This window comes from Sus scrofa, chromosome 3, assembly GCF_000003025.6.
Source record: "Sus scrofa isolate TJ Tabasco breed Duroc chromosome 3, Sscrofa11.1, whole genome shotgun sequence".
Classification (NCBI taxonomy): Eukaryota; Metazoa; Chordata; class Mammalia; order Artiodactyla; family Suidae; genus Sus; species Sus scrofa.
Genome location: NC_010445.4, coordinates 7,228,249 through 7,251,111, shown reverse-complemented (window position 1 = coordinate 7,251,111; position 22,863 = coordinate 7,228,249). Strand labels below are relative to the sequence as shown.

The 22,863-nt window shown below is 51.7% G+C and overlaps 1 protein-coding gene and 1 long non-coding RNA gene across 3 annotated transcripts in view; both read left to right on the top strand.

The window, feature by feature from the left end:
- C3H16orf45 (chromosome 3 C16orf45 homolog) overlaps nucleotides 1-2,306 on the top strand; it is a 138,718-nt gene extending 136,412 nt beyond the window's left edge. The window contains exon 6 of one of the 2 annotated variants that reach the window (XM_021086174.1): nucleotides 742-2,306. In XM_021086174.1, the coding sequence (XP_020941833.1) occupies nucleotides 742-854 (113 nt within the window). In that variant the 3' untranslated portion in view covers nucleotides 855-2,306. The remainder of the gene's footprint in view (nucleotides 1-741) is intronic. The other variant, XM_021086175.1, reaches the window with a different exon arrangement.
- LOC110259861 lies at nucleotides 10,203-22,433 on the top strand. The gene is made up of 3 exons (XR_002342265.1): nucleotides 10,203-10,381; nucleotides 21,036-21,286; nucleotides 22,181-22,433. It is a non-coding gene; the product is annotated as an uncharacterized LOC110259861 (long non-coding RNA).

The window sequence follows — 22,863 nt, the reverse complement described above, 5'->3', positions numbered from 1 at the left end:
AAGACCGTAAGTATATTTAAAAATGATTAAAGAGATAAGAAATAACACCCAAAATGAAAGAGCAAGATGCTATGACAAAAGAATAGATTAGCAAACCATTTGCCTTCTTAAAAAAAAACTATTGCCACGGATGAAAACGTAAATGGATTAGACACAGAGACACAGCTGAAGGGAGGATTCATATGATTGGAAGACAGAGCTGAGGAAATTACCCAGAATGCAGCACCAGGAGACCCAGAGATGGGAAATATGAAAGAGAAGTTATGAAACATGAAGGTTAGAATAAGACAGTCCAGCTTGCATCTAATAGGCATTCTATCAGGAGAGAGAACAGCGAATGACAAGGAAGGGGGTCTGAAGAGATAATGTGTGAGCATCTTCCAGAATTGTAAGACATGAGTCCTGAGAACAAAATTTCTCATGTATCCAGTCACCTAATACTTTCTGAAGGCCAGACCCTGTGCTCGGCTTGGCAGATATAATAATGAGAACAGAATAGAAGAGCTAAAAGCTGTAGAAGGAAGCCAATGACCGAAAGCCAGTGGCCCTGCATGGAGATGGGCACAGTCACCAGGACCCTATAAAAATGCATGTCAGCTCTCCCCTGATCTATAACGTTGGAGCCAGTCTTGCCCTGGGTTGGGATGGCACTGGGGCTGCACATGGTCGGGGTTCTCCTCACCTCACCTCCGCCTCTCTCCTCTTTCCCCCCTCTGCCTCCCATGTCCTACCTTGCTGCAGGCTCCCGAGCAGAGAAGAAAGCAGAGCCCCCACCCAGCAAGCCCACGGTGGCCAAGACGGGGCTGGCGCTCATCAAAGATTGCTGCGGGGCCACCCAGTGCAATATCATGTAGCCCCCACGTGGGGTGCCCCCAGGGCCCCCCCTCCCACCCTCTTGTCTTCATAGCCCCCATTTCACTGGGGCCAAGAGCTCTCCGAGGCAGAAGGGATTGAAGGCAAGCCCGTGACAGCCGCCAGGGGCCGTGGGTGCGGCGGGCGGGCCCAGCCGCCCTGTACAGAGTGTAGCAATAGGGAGTCCCTCACCGACGCATGGCCCTCCCCAGAGCATGCCGAACCCAGGAGTCTGTCTCACTGTTTATCCAACCGCCAGGAAAGGTCCTCGCTGTACACAAAGTGTATCTCCACTCCTCTCTAGCTGTATCTAACCCGCCGTGCAAATGAGCTGGCCGAGGGCATGATCCCCAGGTGTGTGTGGTCGTGACTTTTCAACAACCTAGCACCATGTTGGACACATCCTCATCCACCCTCCTAGCTCTGCTGTCAGGCTGCCCCAAACGGCTCCGTCCCCCATCTGTCCTCTTCTGGGGGCTGTGCCCTGCAGGGCCCCATCCAACCCGTGTGTCTTCGGAGACGCAGAGGGCCCATCTGTGTAACGACTGAGCTGGTGTGTGGTGTCACGGTCAGGTCTCCTGCTTCCTCTCCTCCTGTGTCTGGGCACAGCTCACATCAGGAGTGTGTCCTTTTACCCATGGCCCTTCCTTCCCTTGCACCATCTGTCCCGGGTGCGTGGAGCAGAGCGGCAATGGGGCCCCGGGGTTGGAGCACACCCAGGGCTTGGAAGTCGTAGCAGAGAGCTGGGGCTCCAACACCGAGGTGAGGGCAGAGGAGAAGGGACCCAGAGCGGATGTGGACCTGGGCCCTCTCCACTCACCGGGGGAATGACAGACGGACGGATGGACTGCCGGCAGGATGCCACTCACCAGCCTAACACACAGACCTCGCCAACAACAGTGGCAGGCGGGAGAGGTGGCCTGACCCAACCATGTCCCCTCATTCAGTGGTGTATTTCAACCAGCCTAACAATTCCAACCTGTGTAACTTGATGTACATTTGCTACAGCCAGCCGGGCACAGCCCGTGTACCTCTCTGTACGTGTGTGTGTGTTGTGACCGGCCTAAGTAGTTAGCATAACTCAAGATTTGCTGAAATGCAATCCTCCATCGGAGAAAATAAAAATGGAAACCGCGTACACAGCATTTTTAAAGTTTTTACTTTTTTCCTTGACAAAAGAAGTAATCCATGTACATAGTGAATCATTTAAAAAATGTAGAACGTATAAAGAAGTTCTTTTTTTAACTCCCATGATTCCTCCAACTAGAGACCACTCTGACATTTGGCGTATTTCCTTGCTGTCTTTTTTTTTATGCTTTTTTTTTTTTTTTCATGATTGGCATCCTTTGTACCATTTGATAACAGCTTTCTTTCTCCACTTGGCATCCTCTCACTATCGTTCTGCCACGTCATTAAAAGCTCTTTGTAAACATTAAACACTCTTCATAAATATTTATAATGGCTGCTTAGTAATCCATCTTGTGGATATATACCATAATTAATCTAAACATTCCTGCAGTATTGGCTATTTCGGCTGTTTCCAGTTCTTCAGTGTTACAAATAATGTCAGGATAAACATCCAGGGGGATAAAGCATCATCTGAATTTCTTTTCTTTTCTTTTCTTTTTGTCTTTTTGCTATTTCTTGGGCCGCTCCCACGGCATATGGAGGTTCCCAGGCTAGGGGTCGAATCGGAGCTGTAGCCACCAGCCTACGCCAGAGCCACAGCAACGCAGAATCCGAGCCATGTCTGCGACCTACACCGCAGCTCACGGCAACGCCAGATCGTTAACCCACTGAGCAAGGGCAGGGACCGAACCCGCCACCTCATGGTTCCTAGTCGGATTCGTTAACCACTGTGCCACGATGGGAACTCCCATCTTTTTCTTTTCTTTTTCTTTTTTTTTTTTTTTTTTTTTTTGCTGTGCTTGTGGCATGTGGAAGTTCCTGGCCAGGGATCGAACCTGTGCCCCAGCCGCCACCCAGGCCACTGCAGTGACAACACCAGATCCTTAACCCACTGTGCCACAAGGGAACTCCAACTTCATCTAAATTTCTGATTTTTCCTTAAGACAAACTCCTAGAAGTTCCAATGTAAATGAGTCTAAATTTTTTTTCAAAATAATTGTAAATCAGAAGTAAATCTGGAGGAGTTCCCTTCGTGGCTCAGTGGAAGCAAATCTGACTAGCATCCATGATGATGCAGATTCAATCCCTGACTTCCCTCAGTGGGTTAAGGTCCAGCGTTGCTGTGAGCTGTGGTGTAGGTCACAGACGCTGCTCGGATCCCTCGTGGCTGTGGCTGTGGTCTAGGCCAGCAGCTATAGCTCTGATTCAGCCCCTAGCCTGGGAATCTCCATATGCCGAGGGTACAACCCTAAAAAAAAAAAAAAAAAAGAGAGAGAGAGAGTAAATCTGGGAGTTCCCAGTGGAGCAGAATGGGATTGGTGGCCTCTCTGCAGCACCAGGACACAGTTTTGATCCCTGGCCCAGCACAGTGGGTTAAGGATCCGGTGTCACCACATCTGTGGCGGAGATTGCAAATGCGACTCAGATCTGATCCCTGACCTGGAAACTCTGCGTGAGGCGGCCAAAAAGGAAAATGAAAAGTTAATCTGAAGGTCTCTCTAGTCACAGCAGCTTTGGATTTGACACAAAATGCCTCCGCGTGCAGTGGCCCCTCCCCCTCTGTCCCTGGTGGGCTTCTGCTTCAGTCCAAGCTTTGGCCCGCACACCATGTCCTGCTGTTCCGAAGCTGAAGAGGCTCCCTGGCCACTGACAGTGCCACCACCTGGCCTCAGGGGACACTGTCCTAGACCAAGCATGAAGCCAGGCTGAAGGAGCTTCCTTGGGCTGCCGTAATGTATTCCCTCAACCAGAGTGGCTTAAACAACAGAAATTGACCCTCTTGTGGTTTTGAAGGCCAGAGGCCTGTGTCAGCAGGCCATGCTCCTTCTGAAGGCTCTAGAGAAGAATGCTTCCTTGCCTCGTCCAGCTCCAGGCAGCCCCTGGCAATCCTTGGCTTCATCATACCGACCTCTCCCTCTGCATTCACGTGGTCTCTGTGTGGGTCTCAGGCCCTCTCTTAAAAGGACACCAGTCATTGGCTGGAGAGCCCACCTCAAATCTAGGATGATCTCATCCTTTTTTTTTTTTTTGCCTCTTAGAGCAGCTTTTGCAGGATAGGGGTCATATCAGAGCTGCAGCTGCCAGCCTATGTCACAGCCACAGCAACCCCAGATCTGAGACACATCTGCAACCTACACTGCTGCTCATGGCAACACTGGATCCCCAGCCTGCTCGAACCCACATCCTCATGGATACTAGTTGGGTTCTCAACCTGCTGAGCCACGACAGGAACTGCAGGATGATCTCATTTTCATCCTTACCTTATCGACTTCTGCAAAGACCTTATTTCCAGATAAGGTCACGTTCTGAAATGGCAGGTAGACGTGAAATTTGGGGGTGGGGTGGTGGGGACACTGTTTAGCCCACTACACAGATGCTTCCCGCTCTTGCAATAAAAGCAGACTGCAAAGGACCAGCCCGTCTCCGTTCCTGGTAGAAATCACGTGTCTGGAAGACCGGCCTCAGACCAGTTAGAGAATGGTCACTCGCTGCTCCAACGAGCCCAAAAAGATCAAAACCCTCATAAAAATTCCGCCTTTCATCCACCTGCTGAGCTCCGGGGTACATCTAACTTAGGTTCCTGCCATTCCTATTGATTTTTTTTTTTTAAGTAAAAAACCCACCATTTATTGAGGTTTTCACAGAAGAACAGAAGAAAGTAATTATTGAAGATGCTCCCAGATGGCCAGGGCTGCCTACAAAGCTGGGAAACCTTATCGGCCTTGGGGTCCCGCATCCCCAGACTGACTCCTTTTGGAAGTTGGAGGATGATAACAAGAGAGACATTTACTGAAAACCTGTCTGGAGTTCCCGTCGTGGCTCAGTGGTAATGAACCCGACTAGCATTCATGAGGATGTGGGTTCGATCCCTGGCCTCGCTCGGTGGGTTAAGGACCCAGCGTTGCTGTGAGCTGTGGTGGTGGTCGCAGACGCGGCTGAGATCTGGGGTTGCTGTGGCTGGGGTGTAGGCAATTCAACCCCTAGCCCGGGAACCTCCATATGCCCTGGGTGCTGCCCTAAAAAGATGAACCTATCACTGTGCACCAAGCCATGTAAGCACATTTTCTTGTTGGCTCTTCACATCAACCCCCACAAGGCAGTTCCTATTCTTGTTACCCAAAATCTTGGTGGGTGTCGAGTCAGTAGACCCAGCCAAGCCGGAGAGCGGGAAGAGGAAGAATTTATTATTGCTTGCAGTCTCTAAGGAGAACATCAGGGATGTTTCCCAAAGCAGTGCCAGCAGCAAAACGGGGAACATTTTAGGCTAAGGGTACATGCATATTCATGAAGGGGCTTGAGCAGAGAATTCAGCCAGGACTGGGGCCAAGGTCAATAGCATCCAAACCCAAGTTGATTGAAGTCAGGAGGGTCAGTCTCACTGTTCTGTCCACGACCCTGGAGGGGCCTCGATTCCTGCGGAGCTCAAGGACTGTATCAGACGGAGATACATCCCTCGAGGAGGAGCCAGTGGGCTTTGCTTTGACTGCCTTTGCTCAGCGCCTGCATGCCTTTGCTCCCTAAAAGTCATTGCGGCTCGGGGCATGTTCAAGGATCAGCATTGCAGCCCAGCTCCGATCACAACCAAAATGGGCTGAGACCAAAATGGGTTCTCTTATGTCAGAAAAGCCATACCTGCTTCTTCTCTGGGGACTCCCTGCCCTATCCACTTATGCTGTTATTTCCACTCTGCCAATGAGAAAGTGGTCCAAGGAGTTCCCATCGTGGCTTGGTGGTTAATGAAGCCGACTAGGAACCATGAGGTTGTAGGTTCGATCCCTGGCCTTGCTCAGTGGGCTAAGGATCTGGCGTTGCTGTGAGCTGTGGTGTAAGAAGAAGTGGTCCAAGATGCCATGAGTGCTCAGCGGAGGGTGGCCATTCAGCCCCCACCCCATAGCCTCCAGAGTCCTTCTTCTCCCCATCAGCGTTTAAGCGAATCTCTCTATTAACAAACAACCCTCAGGAGTTCCTCTTGTGGCTCAGCAGGTTAAGAACCTGACTAGTATCCATGAAGACTCAGGTTCCATCCCTGGCCTCCATCCGCGGGTTAAGGATCTGGCGTTGCCGTGATTTGTGGTGTAGTTTGCAGATGCGGCTCGGATCCCATGTTGCTGTGGCTGTGGTGTCGGCTGGTGGCTACAGCTCCAATTCGACCCCTAGCCTGGAAACTTCCATGTGCCACAAGTGCAGCCCTAAGAACACAACAACAACAACAAAAAAAAGAGGACATGGGCTTATGTACCATTTTAGGCTAAAATAAAAGGGGGCTTGGGCTTCCGGGCAGGGGAGGCAGGTTATGGGAAGGTGACCAAGAAAAATACGGTAAACTGAGTGGCTGGTAATGCAGATTGAAGTCCTGCCTTGTCGGCCCTCCTCGTCTGGAAGAGGGAGAGACCTTTTACAAAGGGAATTTCCTTGGTAACTGGAGCTTTCCTTTACAAAAGGAAAACCGGGTCTTGGTTTTAGAGCTCTTCCTGCATCTGCTGGTTCTCCGTGGCCTTTAGCTCAAAATAATCCAGATGCCAAAAGTGCCTGTTTTTTTGGGGGGCAGGTGCTGTTCTGGCACCCCTCATCTCCGTCTGTTTGGCACAGTCAGCCCTCTCGCTGGCTCTCTGCCTGACCTGGCCACCAACAACGCTCCACTGTCTAGGTGTCATTCCCACCTGTCCCTAGCCTCCTTTGCCTCGTCCTTGTCCTCAGGGCCTGGTCCTCAGCATTCTTCCCTCCCTACCTCTGGTCTTAGGTGGCCATCCCTGCTCTGCTCCTGGATTCGCTCTTGCATGTAGACCTTTCTCCTGTGCTCAGATGCATTTCTCCGACTGCTTCCTGGGGATCTTCGTTAGGATCCAGAGTAGGCCCATCCAAAAAGGCGTGTCCTGGGAGTTCCCATCATGGCGCAGCAGAAACGAATCTGACTAGTATCCGTGAGGACACAGGTTCGATCCCTGACCTCGCTCAGTGGGTAAAGGATCCGGCATTGCTGTGAGCCGTGGCGTAGTTTGCAGACGTGGCTTGGATCCCACGTTGCTGTGGCTCTGGCGTAGGCTGGTGGCTACAGCTCCGATTGGACCCCTAGCCTGGGAACCTCCATATGCCATGGGTGCGGCCCTAAAAAAGCAAAAAAAAAAAAAAAAAAAAAACCCAAACAAACAAAAAGGCGTGTCCTAAATAGACAGGGGGTGGCAAGCCAGTCCACCACCTGCTTTTGTAAATTAACTTTTATTGGAACATAACCCAGTGCATTTGTGTGTGTATCATCTAGAACTGCTTTCATGCCACAGCAGCAGCGTCGCGTGGTTGCGACAGGGACCAAATGGCCTGCAAATCCTAAAATAATTGACCTATGAGAAAAAAAGCTGCCAACCCCCCATCCTAAACTGCCTTGGCTGCCCCCTGTCTTTCCATCTCAGGAAAGAGCATCACCCAGTTGCCAAGATTATGCTAGAACTTGACCTTAACTCCTCTGTTCCTCCTCACATCCGTGCCGCATTTTCAGTGTTGCCTAAACTCGGCCTCTGTCCACTGGTGCCGAATCGAAACTCAGAGACAGAGTTTTGGGCAAAGCAGAAAGGAGTAGCTTTAGTTGCTTCGCCAGGCGAAGGAGGCCACCGCAGGCTGATGCCCTAAAGATGTGCCCCCCTCTGCGGGAGGAGAGTAAGGGGGCTTACAGTCTGGGAGTGAAAAAGAGGGCCACGGATCAGGACCGGGGTAGATGCAAGCTTGCGTTCTTCTTCAAAGCTGGTGTTACGTGGCCCCGGGGCGGGTTCTGGTGGTCCTCATTCCGGAGGGAAGGCTTCATCAAAGAGTTGACATCTTTCTTTTATTTGTGGTGATTTTCGTTCACTTGTTGGGGTTTTAGATATTGTTATGTGTATCCCTTGAGGAGGAAGCAGGACCCTGCCCCTTTGCTGCATGATGGTTTCTGGCCTGCTCTTCCTTTGTCTCTGCCTCCCCCGCTTTCCCTGATTAGCAGCCATTTGAACCTGCCCCGTGGAACGCAGGGAAGCTCATGGAGGTTGAAGGGGGCCTATTTCCTACAAACCAAGAAACTGGGGACACGGAAAGGCTTTTGTGCCCCGGAGGCCCACAGAGCCCTGCTGGGTTTCATTCGCTTCCACCTCCCAAGTCTCTCTAGAATCTGTCCACAAGGCCGTGCCCTCCCCTCACCCCCACCCCAGTGTCGCCCCATCATCTTGGGTTTGGTCAACTGCAGCAGCCCCTCCACCAGCCGCCCCAACGCTGGTCATTGCCGCACAGAGCCCAGGTGATGTTCTGAATAATGCAAAACTAATCGTCATTCCGCTCTTTACAACCATTTCCGAGGAGTTCCCATTGTGGCTCAGCAGGTTAAGAACCCGACTCGTATCCACGAGGATACAGGTTCGATCCATGGCCTCGCTCCGTGGGTTAAGGATCCGGCGTTGCCGTGAGCTGTGGTGTAGGTCACAGATGCAGCTCAGATCCGGTGTTGCTGTGGCTGTGATGTAGGCCAGCAGCCGCAATTCCGATTCAACCCCTAGCCTGGGAACTTCCGTGTGCCGCAGGTGCAGCCGTAAAAAGGAAAAGCACAACCATTTCCGAGGCCTTTAAGACCAACCCCATATTCTTTCCTGTGGTTTCAAAGGCCCTCTTGCATCTGGCCCCTTCCTACATCCCTGGCCTCATCACACCCCCACCCGCTAGCCCACTTGGATCCCTCTTTGAACTGGGGCCCACAGGAAGCTTCTTTGCTTTTTTTGGTTCTTCTGGCCGTACTCCCTGTTTGGCAGCTCTCCTGGCCCTTTCACACAGGATTCCAGCACCAAGAACGTCTCCGATTCCCCGCCAGCCTTTCTCTGCTCCACCTGTGCGCCACTCGGAAGCCAAAATGACCTCCTCACGGTGCAAATCTAACCAGGTGTGTAGCTTCCCCGTTTAAAGCTCTCCTGCCCCTTCCCCTCCATCCTCGCAGTAAAGTCTGGGGGAGGGGGAGAACGACTTGGTTTTCAGAGGCTTCCTCAGTGTAGCCCCCATGTCTCTCCCCCTCCCTTCTCGCTGCTCTGCCAGCTGCAGACCCTCCATCACACCAACACTGAAGGGCACAAAGGGAGCCGCTGGGGAGAAAGAACAAACACCAGGCAAGGTCCAGGAGGGTGTGTACTTGACCCAGAGGTCATGTGACCTTAAGAACGCTATGAAGGAGTTCCCTGGTGGCCTCGTGGTTAAGATCCAGCATTGTCACTCCTGCAGCTCAGGTTCTTGCGGTGGCACAGGTTTGATCCCTGGTCTAGGAACTTCTGCATGCCATGGGTACAGCCAAAAAAAAAAGACCTTTTTGAAAAGGGCCTATAGAACTTTGCAGCAGGATAGATTTGCTAAGTTTTGAATGTTTTAGCAAGGTGCTGGCATGGGAGCAGGATGCATCAGGCAAGGGAGTCCTCCTTTACACGCCGTCCCATTGGAGGGAGGGAGGGAAAGCTCATCACTCTTCTTCAGCAGTTGGGGCAGCTGAGGCTCAGAGAGGGAAAGTGACTAGGCCAAGGTCACACAGCACAGAAATGGAAGAGCCAGGACTTGAGTCTGAGAGCTGGGTGAGAGCCCCACCCCCGCGTGTTTATTTCTCACTTCCAGTCCCAGCAGCATCACCGCCCCCATCCCTCTGTTGAGCTGTACTCCATGAGAGGTGAGTCATGGCCCAGCCAGTGGCCGCTGAGCCTCTAATGAACCTTTCTTTCCCTGGTGGCTGGACAGCCCTGAGCTGCGGGGGCTCAGCAACCAAGCTCATCGGCAGCTTGAGCAGAAGGTGTTACAATGTGCCCAGGGCCACCTGCCAAGACTCGGGCCAGCTGGGTGAGCATCAGGGGCTGGGGCGGGACACTCAGGAAAGCTGGTTTGAGGTGCAAGTGTCTGGTCGCTTTTCCGTTCATGAGTTCGCGGATTCCGCTAGCGACTGTGCGGGTACCGCAGAACACAGCGATGAGCTGGGGAGGGACAGTTCTGCCTTCATGCACCTTACATCCTGGGAGGGAGAACTGACGCCACACAGGAGGGCAGGGGGAACCTCCTTGCCAGTGTTAGGTCTGAACAAAACCCACTGACCAGCAGGATTAGCGGCAGGGAAGGCAAGCTAGAACGTGACCCAGGGCTCCGGCTTGGAGTCATCCTGCAGGGTTCAGATCCCCCGCTCGGAACCTCCCTGTGTGAGCTGGGCCGCTTCCTTCACCTCTCTGGGCCTCAGTGACCAGATCTGTGAAATGGAAAGAAAGGGTTAAACAAAACCATGCGTGGGACGGGGTTAAAGCCAGGCACCTGGGAAAGTGGGTTCTTATCAGCTGCATCTGAAGGGAGGAAGCCGGAAGAATCGGGAAGTCTGCCCAAGCCTGGCTGTGGTTCCCGAGGGCTGGAGGCTGGGGATGTGAGTGAGGTAAGTCTGCCCTGGGTCCTGCTCCCACGGAGCTGATGGTGAGCAGGGAGTGGACGTGCCACCACGTGACAAAAGCGGCTGTGACCTGAACATCAGCCAGGCCCCGTGCCACATGCTTCCCCACTGTCTGCACCATCCCGGGCGCAGTCCCACAGCCACACCTGACCTTGACGGCACCCCCCCCCCATCGGCTCTGCACACCCCTCATGTCCTCCCTCCTCCTGCCACGAGCACCTCAGCCCTTCTCCTCCACACTGCCCGGAAGCCACACTGCTCCAGGCTTCCCGCCAGGAAGCCAGTTTTCCAGGATGATGATGGAGGTGGGGGGTAGCATCCCAGCCCCACAAGCCCACGATGACTGGTCTTTGATTCCTATTTCCACCGGCTCTGCCACCGGCCACCCTGTTGCTCACCCTGTGCCCTCTCCACCAGCAGTTTCCCTCTCACTTCTTGGAGCAAGTGGGCTCCCTCCAGCCTTTGCTGGAGGTCAGCCTGCAGGGTTAAGATCCCCCCGGGGGCCTCCCTGTGTGAGCCGGGGCGCTTCGCTCATGTCTCCGGGCTTCGCTCGGTGTCCAGATCTGTGAAATGGAAAGAACTACAGGAGGGTTAAACGAAACCGTGTGGGGGAAGGGGTCAGAGCAAGGAACTTGGTAAAGTGGATTATTACGCTTAGGGAAGCCTGGAATGCATTCCCCTTTGCATTTCCAGAGAAGCCTCAGCTGTGCGGCTGACCCACCCACAACCAAGAGTCATTTCTGTCCTGAAGAGATTCACGTGGCTCCTCCTCTCCCAGGAGAGGCTGCAGCATCAGGTTTGGGTTGTAATGAGGAATCGTGGGCTCCCTCCGCTGCGCTGGGATGGGGTGAGCACAGAGGCTGCGGGAATGTGGGAGGAGGCGGCTGAGAGAGGCTGGGGTGCGAGAATGTCCCTCTGGGGGGACACGTCTCAGCCGGGAGACATGGCAAAGAGAGGAGGGTGAAGGAGGGTTGCCCACTCAGAGGGCTCGCCTGTGCCGTGGGAACCTCCCAGTGCCCCTCTCTGTTCCTTGTGCGGAACGGGAGCCCTCTGTATTAGGATTTGTTAAAACAAAATTCAACTAAATTGTAAAGCTCTTAGTGGCTTTACTTCATGACTCATGAGTCAGGCAGCATCTAACCCAGCAGATAGAAAGGAGCTCTGAGGGGCTGTACAAAGTGAGATGTTTATAGGCGGAAGGGAGCAGGACAAGGAAGTTATGTTTGGCCAAAAAATGGGTTAGTTGTGGCAAGGTCTCATCCCTTTAGGAGATGGCAGGGTCTGTCAGTCAGATGACCTCACTAGCGCCGATCCAGTGACTCCTGATCAGCTGGTTTAAGATCCCAATCCTGGGAGCGGCTGAACCTGTAGTGAAGTCTTGGTTTGGTGATGAGGGGCTTGGCATAAGTGGCTCCATCTGGGGCCGATTATCCTGTATTTAACAGATCTTTTGGGTTGTCAAAGACCAAAATGGAAGCCAAACAGGCACAAAATAAGAGCATTTCCTGGCTCCTGGGCTGGGATGTCCTGAGATCCAGGATACCAATGGGTCTAGGGATTCAAACCATGTCACCTGGACCTGTTGTCCGTGTCTGCACCCTCTCTATCCCGTCTCCCTCATGTAGGCTCTGTCCTCGTGTGGCCCCCGCTACAGCTCCCCAAACAATCCAATGATCCCAACAAAAATGCCAGCCTGGAGTCTCCCAGGCCTGGCTAGCATGGTTACATGCCCAGCCCAGAATCTCTTGCTGGACCAGGGGGTGCAGGTCTCTGCTTAACCAAGCCGGGGTCCAAAGTCTGACCCTGCACAGGGTTGGGGAGGGGAGGGGAAGTGATTATGTCAGCCCAGGTGTGCCAGTAGAGGAGAGATATTGGGAAGTTAAAAACAAGTGTCTGGAGTTCCCTTTGTGGTGCAGCGGAAACTAATCCGACTGGGAGCCATGAGGTTGGGGTTCGATCCCTGGCCTTGCTCAGTGGGTTAAGGATCCAGCTGTTGCCATGAGCTGTGGTGTAGGTCGAAGATGCAGCCGGATCCTGTGTGGCTGTGGCTGTGGTGTAGGCTGGAAGCTGTGGCTCTTATTCAACCTCTAGCCCGGGAAACTCCATATGCCAATGGTGTGGCCCTAAAAAGCAAAAAAAAAAAAAAAAAACCAGCAACCCCCTCCCCCCCAAAAAACCAAACATCTGCTGCCTTTTAGGGAAACAGGCTTTCGGAGAAGGGCAGGGATTTGCTAAGGTCACCAGCAAGCTCACCGAAGCTAGGACAGAACTCAGAGCCCCCAGTCTGACTCAGGGCTCTAGGTCCCTCCTCCCTCCGATGTGACAACAACTCAGGCCTGAAAGAAAAGCATTGGTGCCAGGCCCGTCCATCCCCTGGGGGCCCCTGGCGTGCTCTCGGCTTGCCTCCCTCAAGGGCTGTATGTTCACATTTGAGCAGCAGCATTTACCCACGTGAACCACAGCCTGTGCATTAGGCGGGAAGAAATCCCTCAGGAAGCGTTTCTGTGGCTTCAGGCTCTGAGCATCTCTGAGCCTGCCTGCCTCCACTTTTGGCCTCAACCCCCCAGAGAGGCCCAGGAGTCTGTTCAACAATATTAAGATGATTTTTTATTTTGAAATAATTTCAAACTTACAGAAGTTGCCTTTAAAACAGTACCAAGAGTCCCTGTATAGCTTTTGACTCAGAGTCACTGATTGCTGGTATTTTGCTGCGTCTGCCCTATCACTCTTCTCTGCACGCTTGCTTTTTTTCCAAGAATGATTTTAGTTGCAGACATAATGTCACTCACCCTTAAATCCTTCAGCGTATTTGAAGAACAAGGATTCTGGGAGTTTCTGTTACGGCTCATCAGTAACGACCCCGACTAGTATCCATGAGGACGCAGGTTCAATCCCTGGCCTTGATCAGTGGGTTAAGGATCCGGTGTTGCCGTGAGTTGTGGTGTAGGTTGCAGACGTAGCTTGGATCTGGCGTGGCTGTGCTTGTGGCTGTAGCTGGCAGCTGTAGCTCCAATTTGACCCCTAGCCTGGGAACTTCCGTATGCCTCAGGTGTGGCCCTTAAAAAAAACAAAAAAGAACATGCGTTCTCTTTCCTACTGCAGACCAATTCTCAAAGTCCGATGACACAATACTGTTATCTAGCACTGACGTTTTATTGATTGTCCCAGTATTTTCCATAATGGCAATTCTCCTATGCTTTACGGGATCTGGTCCAGGAAAAAGTTCGCCTTTTGTTGCCCATCTTTTTTTTTTTCTTTTCTTTTTTTTTTTTTTTTTCTTATTTAGGGCCGTACTTGTGACACATGGAGGTTCCCAGGCTAGGGGTCCAATTGAAGCTACAGCTGCTACACCACAACCACAGCAACGCGGGATCCAAGCCACATCTGTGATCTGCACCACAGCTCATGCAATGCCGGATCCTTAAACCACTGAGCAAGGCCAGGGATCGAATCCCCATCCTCATGGATCCTGGTTGGGTTCGATAACTGCTGAGCCAGGATGGGAACTCCTGCCCGTCTCTTTAACTTCCTTCAGTCTTAGTGTCTTTCATGACACTGACAGCTTTGAAGAGCCTTGGGCCAGTGGTTTTGTTAGCAGCCTGGACCCTTGAATTCTATAACCAGTAGAAATTGATAAGAGGCCAGAAGGAGGAATTCAGGCAAGGCTGCAGCAGGATGGAATGAAAACAAATAGCAGGTGCCCTTGTGCCTTCCCCAAGGGTGGGTGAGGTGGTTCCTTAAACGGGGTGAGGGTGGGGGCAGATGGGTGGGTAGGGCTGGAGGGGCCACTTAGGGGGTCTGCCCACCCCCTTGGTGGTGCCGTGTGCGGGGATCACTCATAGTCACCATAGTAACCTGTTTTTGCTCTTGGCATCTCAGAAGTATTGGTTGGTTGGTGGCCTTTTTGTCTCTTATTGTTCATAATTGCCCCAACTGCTACTGTGTATGGTTGTTGAGTCCCTTATGGTTTCTTTGTGTTCTGTTGCTCATGGAGGAGATGTTTCTCCCAGGGCAAGCACTGCATCAGAGGGTTCCAGGTCCCAGCCTATACCAGTTTTAGGCTATAGCCTGCATTTTATTTAAAAATTTTTTTGGGTCTTTTTGCTTTTTCTAGGGCCACTCCTGCAGCAGATGGAGGTTCCCAGGCTAGGGAGCTGTAGCTGCCGGCCTACACCACAGCAACCCCAGATCTGAGCCACATCTGCAACCTTCACCACAGCTGACGGCAACACCAGATCCTTAACCCGCTGAGCGAGGCCAGGGATCGAACCCGCAACCTTATGGTTCCCAGTCAGATTCGTTAACCACTGAGCCATGATGGGAACTCCAGCCTGCATTTTATTTCTATGTTTTTATTTTTATTTTTGGGGGCTGCACCCACGGCATATGGAGGTTCCCAGGATAGGGCTCGGATCGGAACTGCAGCTGCCAGCCTACACCACAGCCACAGCTACACTGGGTCTGGGCTGTATCCGCAACCTGCACTATAGCTCACAACTCAGGATCCTTAACGCACTGAGCAAGACCAGGGATTTTACCTGCGTCCTCGTGGATACTAATCAGGTTCATTACCACTGAGCCACAACGGGAATTCCCACAGCCTGTATTTTAAACATTTTCTCTGGTGATTTCGATACCCTCTCTGATTTGAGAACCACCACCCTGGAGGGGTCTCCCTGTCAGAGCCTCAGTGTCCTGCTGCAGTGGGGCAGGCAGGAAGCTATAGCTGGGCTGTGTCTTACTCATCAGGGTCCCCACACCTGCCTCAGTGCCTGGCACCCAGGGGGTGCTCAATAAGACTGGACTCGGGAGCTGTGTAGACCAGGGCTGGAGCTGTGCCATGGAGCGACTTGGGCGGTGGCTCAGCCTCTCCAGCGTCACTTTCCCCATCTGGAACCTCAGCATTGGGGCGGAGGGTGGTTGGATGTGTTGGTCTGTAAAGCTCTGCAGCTTCAAACTGTGGTCCTTGAGCCTCAGACGGTTGAGCCGGGGAACTCTTTTCCTCCCACACCAGGAGCTGGATTGCATATCTTAAGCTTCCTATGATGTTCCTCAGATGCAACAAATACAGATGAATTTACGGATCGTCTAGGAGGCAGAGGGAGTTCCTGTTGTGGCTCAGCGGTAACGAATTGACTAGTATCCATGAGGACACGGGTTTGATCCCTGGCCTTGCTCAGTGGGTTAAGGATCCAGTGTTGCTGTGAGCTGTGGTGTAGGCTGCAGACACATCTCGGATCTGGCATCGCTGTGGCTGTGGTGTAGGCTGGCAGCTGCAGCTCTGATTAGACCCCTAGACTAGGAACCTCTATATGCTGTGGGTGTGGCCCTAAAAAGACAAAAATAAATAAATAAGAATAAAAATAGGTTGAGACTATGACTTGCTTCCAATAAATGGAAGTTGGCAAAGATGATGGGAAGTCATTCCCTTGATCCGGCACCATGAAATGAGTCTCCCTCTTAGCAGACTGGAAGTTCTCCTTGCTGGCCTGATGAACTGGGCTGCCGTTCTGAGGAAGCCCATGTCGCTGGGTACTGTGCGCGGCCTCCAGGGTTTGCATGTGGGTTTCAGCTGACAGCCAGCAGAACCTGGGCCTCAGTCAGGAGAGGGGCATGGGGGAGGGTCAGCAGGGGTCAGGCCTCGGAGTCAGTGTGCAAAACGTCACTGGTTTCCCCATGTATAGAAATGAAACAGGAATTCTAGGGAGTTCCCATTGTGGCTCAGAGGGTTAAGAAACCAGTTAAATCCGTGAGGATGCTGGTTGGATCCCTGGCCTAAGTGGGTTAAGGATCCAGTGTTGCCGTGAGCTTTGGTGTAGGTCACAGATGTGGCTTGGATCTGGCTTTCCTGTGGCTGTGGCATAGGCTGGTGGCTATGGCTCCACTTCGACCCCTCTCCTGGCAACTTACATAGGCCAGGGGTGCATCCCTAAAAAGACCAAAAAAAAAAAAAAAAAAAAAAACAGGAATTCTACTTTATTTTTCCTTTATTTTTTTGGCCACACCCTCAACATATGGAAGTTCCTGGGCCAGGGATCAAACCCACTGCTTGCAGTGACAAAGTTGGATACTTAATGTACTATACCACAAGGGAACTCCTTTATTTAAAAAAAATTTCTTTATTGAAATATAATTGATTTACAATGTTGTGTTATTTCAGGAATACAACAAACTGGTTCAGTTTTTTAAAATATATATACATACATATAAAATACATTAAAAAAATCCTTTTCCATTATAGGTTATTATGAGATGGTGAATATAGTTCCCTATGCTGTACAGTAGGTCCTTGTTAGCTGTTTTATATACAGCAGTGTGTATATGGTGTTTATCCCAAACTCCTAATGTATCCCTCCCCAACTATGGGTACTGTTTTAAAATAAAGAAACAGAGTTCCTGTTGTGGTGCAGCAGAAACGCATCTGACTAGTATCCACGAAGATGTGGGTTCGATCCCTGGCCTCGATCAGTGGGTCGGGGATCTGGCGTTGTCATGAGCTGTGGTGTAGGTCACAGTCTCGGCTTGGATCCTGCGTTGCTGTGGCCGTGGTGTAGGCTGGCAGCTGGAGTAGCTCTCATTCTGACTCCTAGCCTGGGAACTTCCATATGCCGTGGGGAGGGAGGGAGGGAAGGAAGGAAGGAGAAAGAGAGGAATAGAATATTGGGATGTTAACTTGCCCAAAGTTAGAGTTATAGTAAGTAGCAGAACCAGTTTTCAAATTTAGATCTTTTGCTTCGTGTATTCTTTCTTTTCCATCTGTATCCGCCAACTAATTGACTTTCTGCTACAGGGAGTTTTGCAAACACTCAATATACTGGACCTTAGGGTGCAGTCCAACACCCCAAGTTCATATGATAACACATATGAAGTACCCAGCCGGTGCCTTTCCAGGGTCAGCAGTTTGTAGACAGAAGCCATTAGTCCCTGGCTACCTCCACCCCCCATTTCCTTCCTTCCTTCCTTTTATTTATTTAAAATTTTTTTATTAAAGTATAGTTGATTTACAATGTTGTGTTAACTTCTGTTGTACAGAAAAATAACTTTTTTTCATAATATTTTCCATTATGGTTTAGCAATGTTGGGTTTGTTTGTTTGCTTTTTAGGGCTACACCTGTGGCACCGGGAGGTTCCCAGGCTAGGGGTCTAATTGGAGCTGCAGCCACTGGCCTATACTATAGCCACAGCAAAGCCAGATCCAAGCTGCGTTTGCAACCTACACCACAGCTCACGGCAACACCGGATCCTTAACCCACTGAGCAGCGCCAGGGATCAAACCTGCAACCTCATGCTTCCTAGTTGGATTCGTTTCTGCTGCGCCATGACAGGAACTCCATAGATGTTGAATTTTATCAAATGCTTTTTATGCATCTATTGAGATTATCATGTGGTTTTTGTCCTTTCTTCTGTTGATGTGGTGTATCACAGTGATTGGCATATGCTGTAACATCATTGTCACCCTAGGATGAATCCAACTTCAGCATTGTGTGTGATCTTTTTTGTGTTGTCGGATTCAATTTGCTAATATTTTGTTGAGAATTTTTGCATCTATATTCATCAAAGACATTGGCCTATAGGAGTACCCATTTGTGGCTCAGTGGGTTAAGAACCCAACACAGCGTCCATGAGGATGTGGGTTTAATCCCTGACCTTGCTCAGTGGGTTAAGGATCTCGTGTTGCCAAAACCCATGGCATAGGTTGCAGATGTGGCTTGGATCCAGTGTTGCTGGTTGCTGTGGCTGGCAGCTGCAGCTCTGATTCAACCCCTAGCCCAGAAACTTCTATATGTCATGGATGTGGCCCTAAAAAAAAAAAAAGGTACTGGCCGGTACTTTTCTTTTTGGTAGTGCCTTTGGTTTTGGTATCAGGGTGATGGTGGCTTCATACAGTGTTTTAGAGAGTGTTCCTTCCTCTTCAGTCTTTTGGGAGAGTTTTGAGTAAGACGGATGTAAGTTCTTTGTATGTTTGGTGGAATTCCCCAGTGAAGCTGTTTGGTCTTGGACTTGTGTTTGCTAAAGGCTTGCTTTCTTTCTCTTTTTCTTTCCACCCGCCTTTCTTTCACCCAGCCTGTGCCAGATCCAATGAAGGACAGCAGTAGTCCCGCACCTGGACCCGCTCTGGGAGAGCAGACCCTGGCCTGGCCCAGCCCCTGCACGCACATGTCCCAAAGTCCACAGTGCTAAGGCCAGACATGCCCTCGGCGCGGGAGCACCTGCTGTCTGTTGGGATGTCCACAGGCACGGAACTGACAAAGCCAGCAGTGGACGTAGAAATCCACAGCTGGTGCAGCTGCAAGGAGAGATTTCTGCCTTGCTTCCTAAGTTGTGCACAGCCCCACCTCTGCATGTGGGCAACCTGCTGGTGTCTGTTCCTGGGCCTGCTCTCCTGGGGCCCATGGAGGCAGGGGCTGCCTCGGAGAAAGAGGCTGCTCTGGCAGCCCGCGCCACCCTTTGTGCACCACTTAACAACAGTGCTTTGCTTCTCTGGCAGCCCTGGCTGCTCCCTGGAATGCTCCCTGTCATGGCTGTACCACACTCCATAACCCCTTCATGCAGTCTCCACACAGCCAAGCCCAATCCTCTCCCTAGGCCTGTCCTCTAAACCGCATGCTCTGGGGTTCCCATGTGGTTCAGCAGGTTGAGAATCTGACTAGGAGCTCCCATCGTGGCTCAGTGTAACGAACCCACTAGTATTCGTGATATGGGTTCGATCCCTGGCCTTGCTCAGTGGGTTAAGGATCTGGCATTGCCGTGGGCTGTGGTGTAGGTCGCAGATGTGGCTCGGATCTGGTGTTGCTGTGGCTGGGATCTGGTGTTGCTGTGGCTGTGGTGTACGCTGGCAGCTGCAGCTCCAATCTGACCCCTTAGCCTGGGAACCTCCATTTGCCGCGGGTGAGGACATTAAAAAAGATAATTTTTTTTCATTTAAAAATAAACAAACCCCATGCTCCAGTACCCAGCCACTGCTCATCTCAGGCTGGGGCACACAGGGTGACGGCAGAGACTTTCTGGGCAGGTCCCTCCCTGTTCCGCCTGCCACAAACCAGTGTGGTGCTCTCCTCTGAGCCCAGCTGGTCTTGCCGGTGACGAGGCTTTCCAGGGTGCACACGACCCTCTCCTCTCCTTCAGCTCCTTCCCAGGGGCGCAGGTCCCATCCTGCTTCCTTTCTTTTGGTCTTATCTGGTTACGTGGAGGTCGTCCTTGGCCTTTCAGGTGTTTGAGGCCTTTTGCTCGTTGTGTTCAGTAGGTGTTCTCTGAGGACCGTTCCATTTCTAGATATATTCTTTTAATCTATTTTTTTCATGTAGTTTTATTGGAGGATAGTTGATCTGCAACTTTCTATATAGTGGTTTTTGTTTGTTTTTTCCTTTCCCTGTCTTTTTAGGGCTGTACCCACAGCATATGGAGGTTCCCAGGCTAGGGGTTGAATGGGAGCCATGGCAATGCCAGATCCTAGCTGCATCCACGAACTGCTCAGGGAGGCCAGGCATTGGGCCTGCAACCGCATGAATACGTCGGTTGTTAACCCACTGAGCCACAACAGGAACCCCTGCAGATGTGTTTTTGATCCATCTGTGGGAGGAGGTGAGTTCCCTGTTCGACTCCTCTTCTGTCTTGACTGTGAGTCCTTCCCCTTCCTTGGGATTCTACTTTAGAAAAGAGATTTCTTTTCCGAAACTTCTTTCCTGATTCCATGTCTGGCTGAGCCACACCAGGCACAGCGGCTGCTACACCGAGGCCTGCTCCCCGCAGCCTGTGGGTGGATCTGTCTGCCTGCACTGTGACGTCAGTCCAAGGGGGAAGGGGTGGGAGCAGGGGTTCCCCATGCCAGGAAGGCTTTTGGGCAGGGGTGGAAGGACCACACGCGCCACTACAGTGCCTCCAGGTGGCTCACCAACTTGGGATGGGGTGCCCAGCTGCCAGGTCCTAAGCTTCAACTATAGACGTCTCTTCTCCTTTCCTTCTCTGGGCCCTCAATTCCCCACTTCCAAACCTCTCCTTCCCGGGAATCCTTCATCTTGCTGAGGAACGTTCTGGCCCTAGATCTCTTTTCCTGGCTGTGCCTGTGGCACGTGGACGTTCCTGGCCAGGGACTGAACCCGCACCATAGCCGTCCTCAGAGCCACACTGCAGTGACAATGCCAGGTCCTTAACCCACTGCACCACAAGGGAACTCCCTGGCCCTAGATCTCTGAGCTCCTCACCCCACAGCTGAATGGTGAAGGGCTCACTTTCCCACCAGTTCTATAATTTGCTGACTACATTCCATAGGCAACAGCTTTCCTCATATTCCCATGTAAACTGTGCCCCCACGGCTGCCTACCTCCCAGGGGGAGGCTGGACCCTTGGCCGTGAAAGCATTAATCCAGGGAGTTGCTGTCATGGCTCAGGGGTAATGAACCTGACTAGTATCATGAGGATGCAGGTTTGATCCCTGGCCTCACTTAGGTGCTGCCATGAGCTGTGGTATAGACCAGCAGCTGTGGCACCAATTCGACCCCTAGCCTGGGAATTTCCATATGCCGTGGGTGTGCGCTAAAATTTTAGACCAATAATAATTCCAACGAGCCAAATGGACCAGTCTTTGCTGCATCTCTCCCCGAAGAGTGGAGTTAGGCTGATACTGTCATTGTATCAGCAGCCAGGAGATGGGCCAGCACGAGCCTGAAGTCAAGCAGCGCAGGAGGGCGTGAAGTCCAGTGACAGAGACCTCGCTAACCGCTGGTTTGTGGAGTAGAGTCAGGGTTCTTCCGCTCCAGACCCAGAGCCCTCTGTGACCCGTTCCTACCTGCAGAGCAAACGGGGGCTACAGCAGGTCCCTGCAGCAGGAGAGGCAGGGATGCCTCGATGACTCAGCCTCGGCCCACCCGAAGCAGCTAGAAACTCGAAGAGGTAAGTCCCAAAGCGCGAAGCTCCTCATGGTGAGGGGTCAGCTGTGCACCTGGAGGCGGGTCCTGGACAGTCGCATCCATCTCCTCCGTGTGGACAGGTCTGTGGTCCCTGTCTGCCAGGCTGCCATTTCCAGACCAGATGGGAAACGCACAAAGTAAAGGCAACACCCTGTTTCAACCCCAAGATCTTCCAAACCTTCGCTTCCAAACCACTCTGAAGGGGCACGGTGGCCATTCAGGTCTCCTGGCATAAGCTGGCTCTCATGAAAGAAGTTTTGAGAGGATTGCCACAAGAGCCTTTTAATAGTGAACTTTCAAAAAAACTGCTCATCAGCGAGCAGTTCACCCTGACATTCAGGTCTCTTCTGATCCTTTCAAAATCTTAAGAGGGGGCTGGAGAGCAGGTGGGAGTCATGCTCTCAGGAAAAGGGCTTCGCAATGGAATCTGTGAAAAGAAGTCTTTTCCAAATAGCTTTATTCTTTTTTTTTTTTTTTTTTTTCTTTTTGCTATTTCTTTGGGCCGCACCCACAGCATATGGAGGTTCCCAGGCTAGGGGTCGAACCGGAGCTGTAGCCACCGGCCTACGCCAGAGCCACAGCAACGCTGGATCCGAGCCGCGTCTGCAACCTACACCACAGCTCACGGCAACGCCGGATTGTTAACCCACTGAGCAAGGGCAGGGACCGAACCCGCAACCTCATGGTTCCTAGTCGGATTCATTAACCACTGCACCACGACGGGAACTCCCAAATAGCTTTATTCAAAAAGCACACCTGGCAGTGACCAAGACCGTGGTAGCCTGCAAAACAGATGTTCTTTCACAGGGACAGCCGTCCTAGGAATCATCCCAGGAGTTCTGGAACCAAAGGGTATTTGTGATTCTTTTTCCCACAGGGATTTTAAGTGAGAGCGAGGCTGGAAACCCAGAGGGGCCTGACCACCGAGAGGCAGGAGTCTAGTCACCTGCCAGCACCAGATGCCAAATTCACAGGGGCTCTAAAAGGTCAGAGTAATCGGCCCTCCACCCCACAGGTTCTCAGAAGGGCTAAGAAGCTGGGGGAACCCAAAATGAAAAGATGACAGAACCTGGAGTTCCTGTCATGGCGCAGTGGTTAACGAACCCGACTGGGAACCAGCGGTTGCAGGTTTGATCCCTGGCCTTCCTCAGTGGGTTAAGGACCCGGCACTGCCGTGAGCTGTGGTGTAGGTTGCAGACGCAGCTCGGATCCCATGTTGCTGTGGCTGTGGTGTAGGCCGGTGGCTACAGCTCCGATTCGACCCCTAGCCTGGGAACCTCCATATGCCGAGGGAGCTGCCCTAGAAAAGGCAAAAAGACAAAAAAAAAAACAGACAGACCCTGACTTGTTTAGAATCCCTCCCTTCAAACAAAACACTCACTTGGAAAACGCAAGTTAGATGCCTGCTTGTAAAGTTTATTGACAACTGTTTGGTCCCAACACACAAAACAGCACTTGAACCACAAAAAAAAAAAAAAAAAAAAAGTGTTCAAACAAAGTAGACAGTTAAGAAAAACAGCTCTTCCCCCGAGTCTAATCGAAAACAAAACAGTGCAAGAT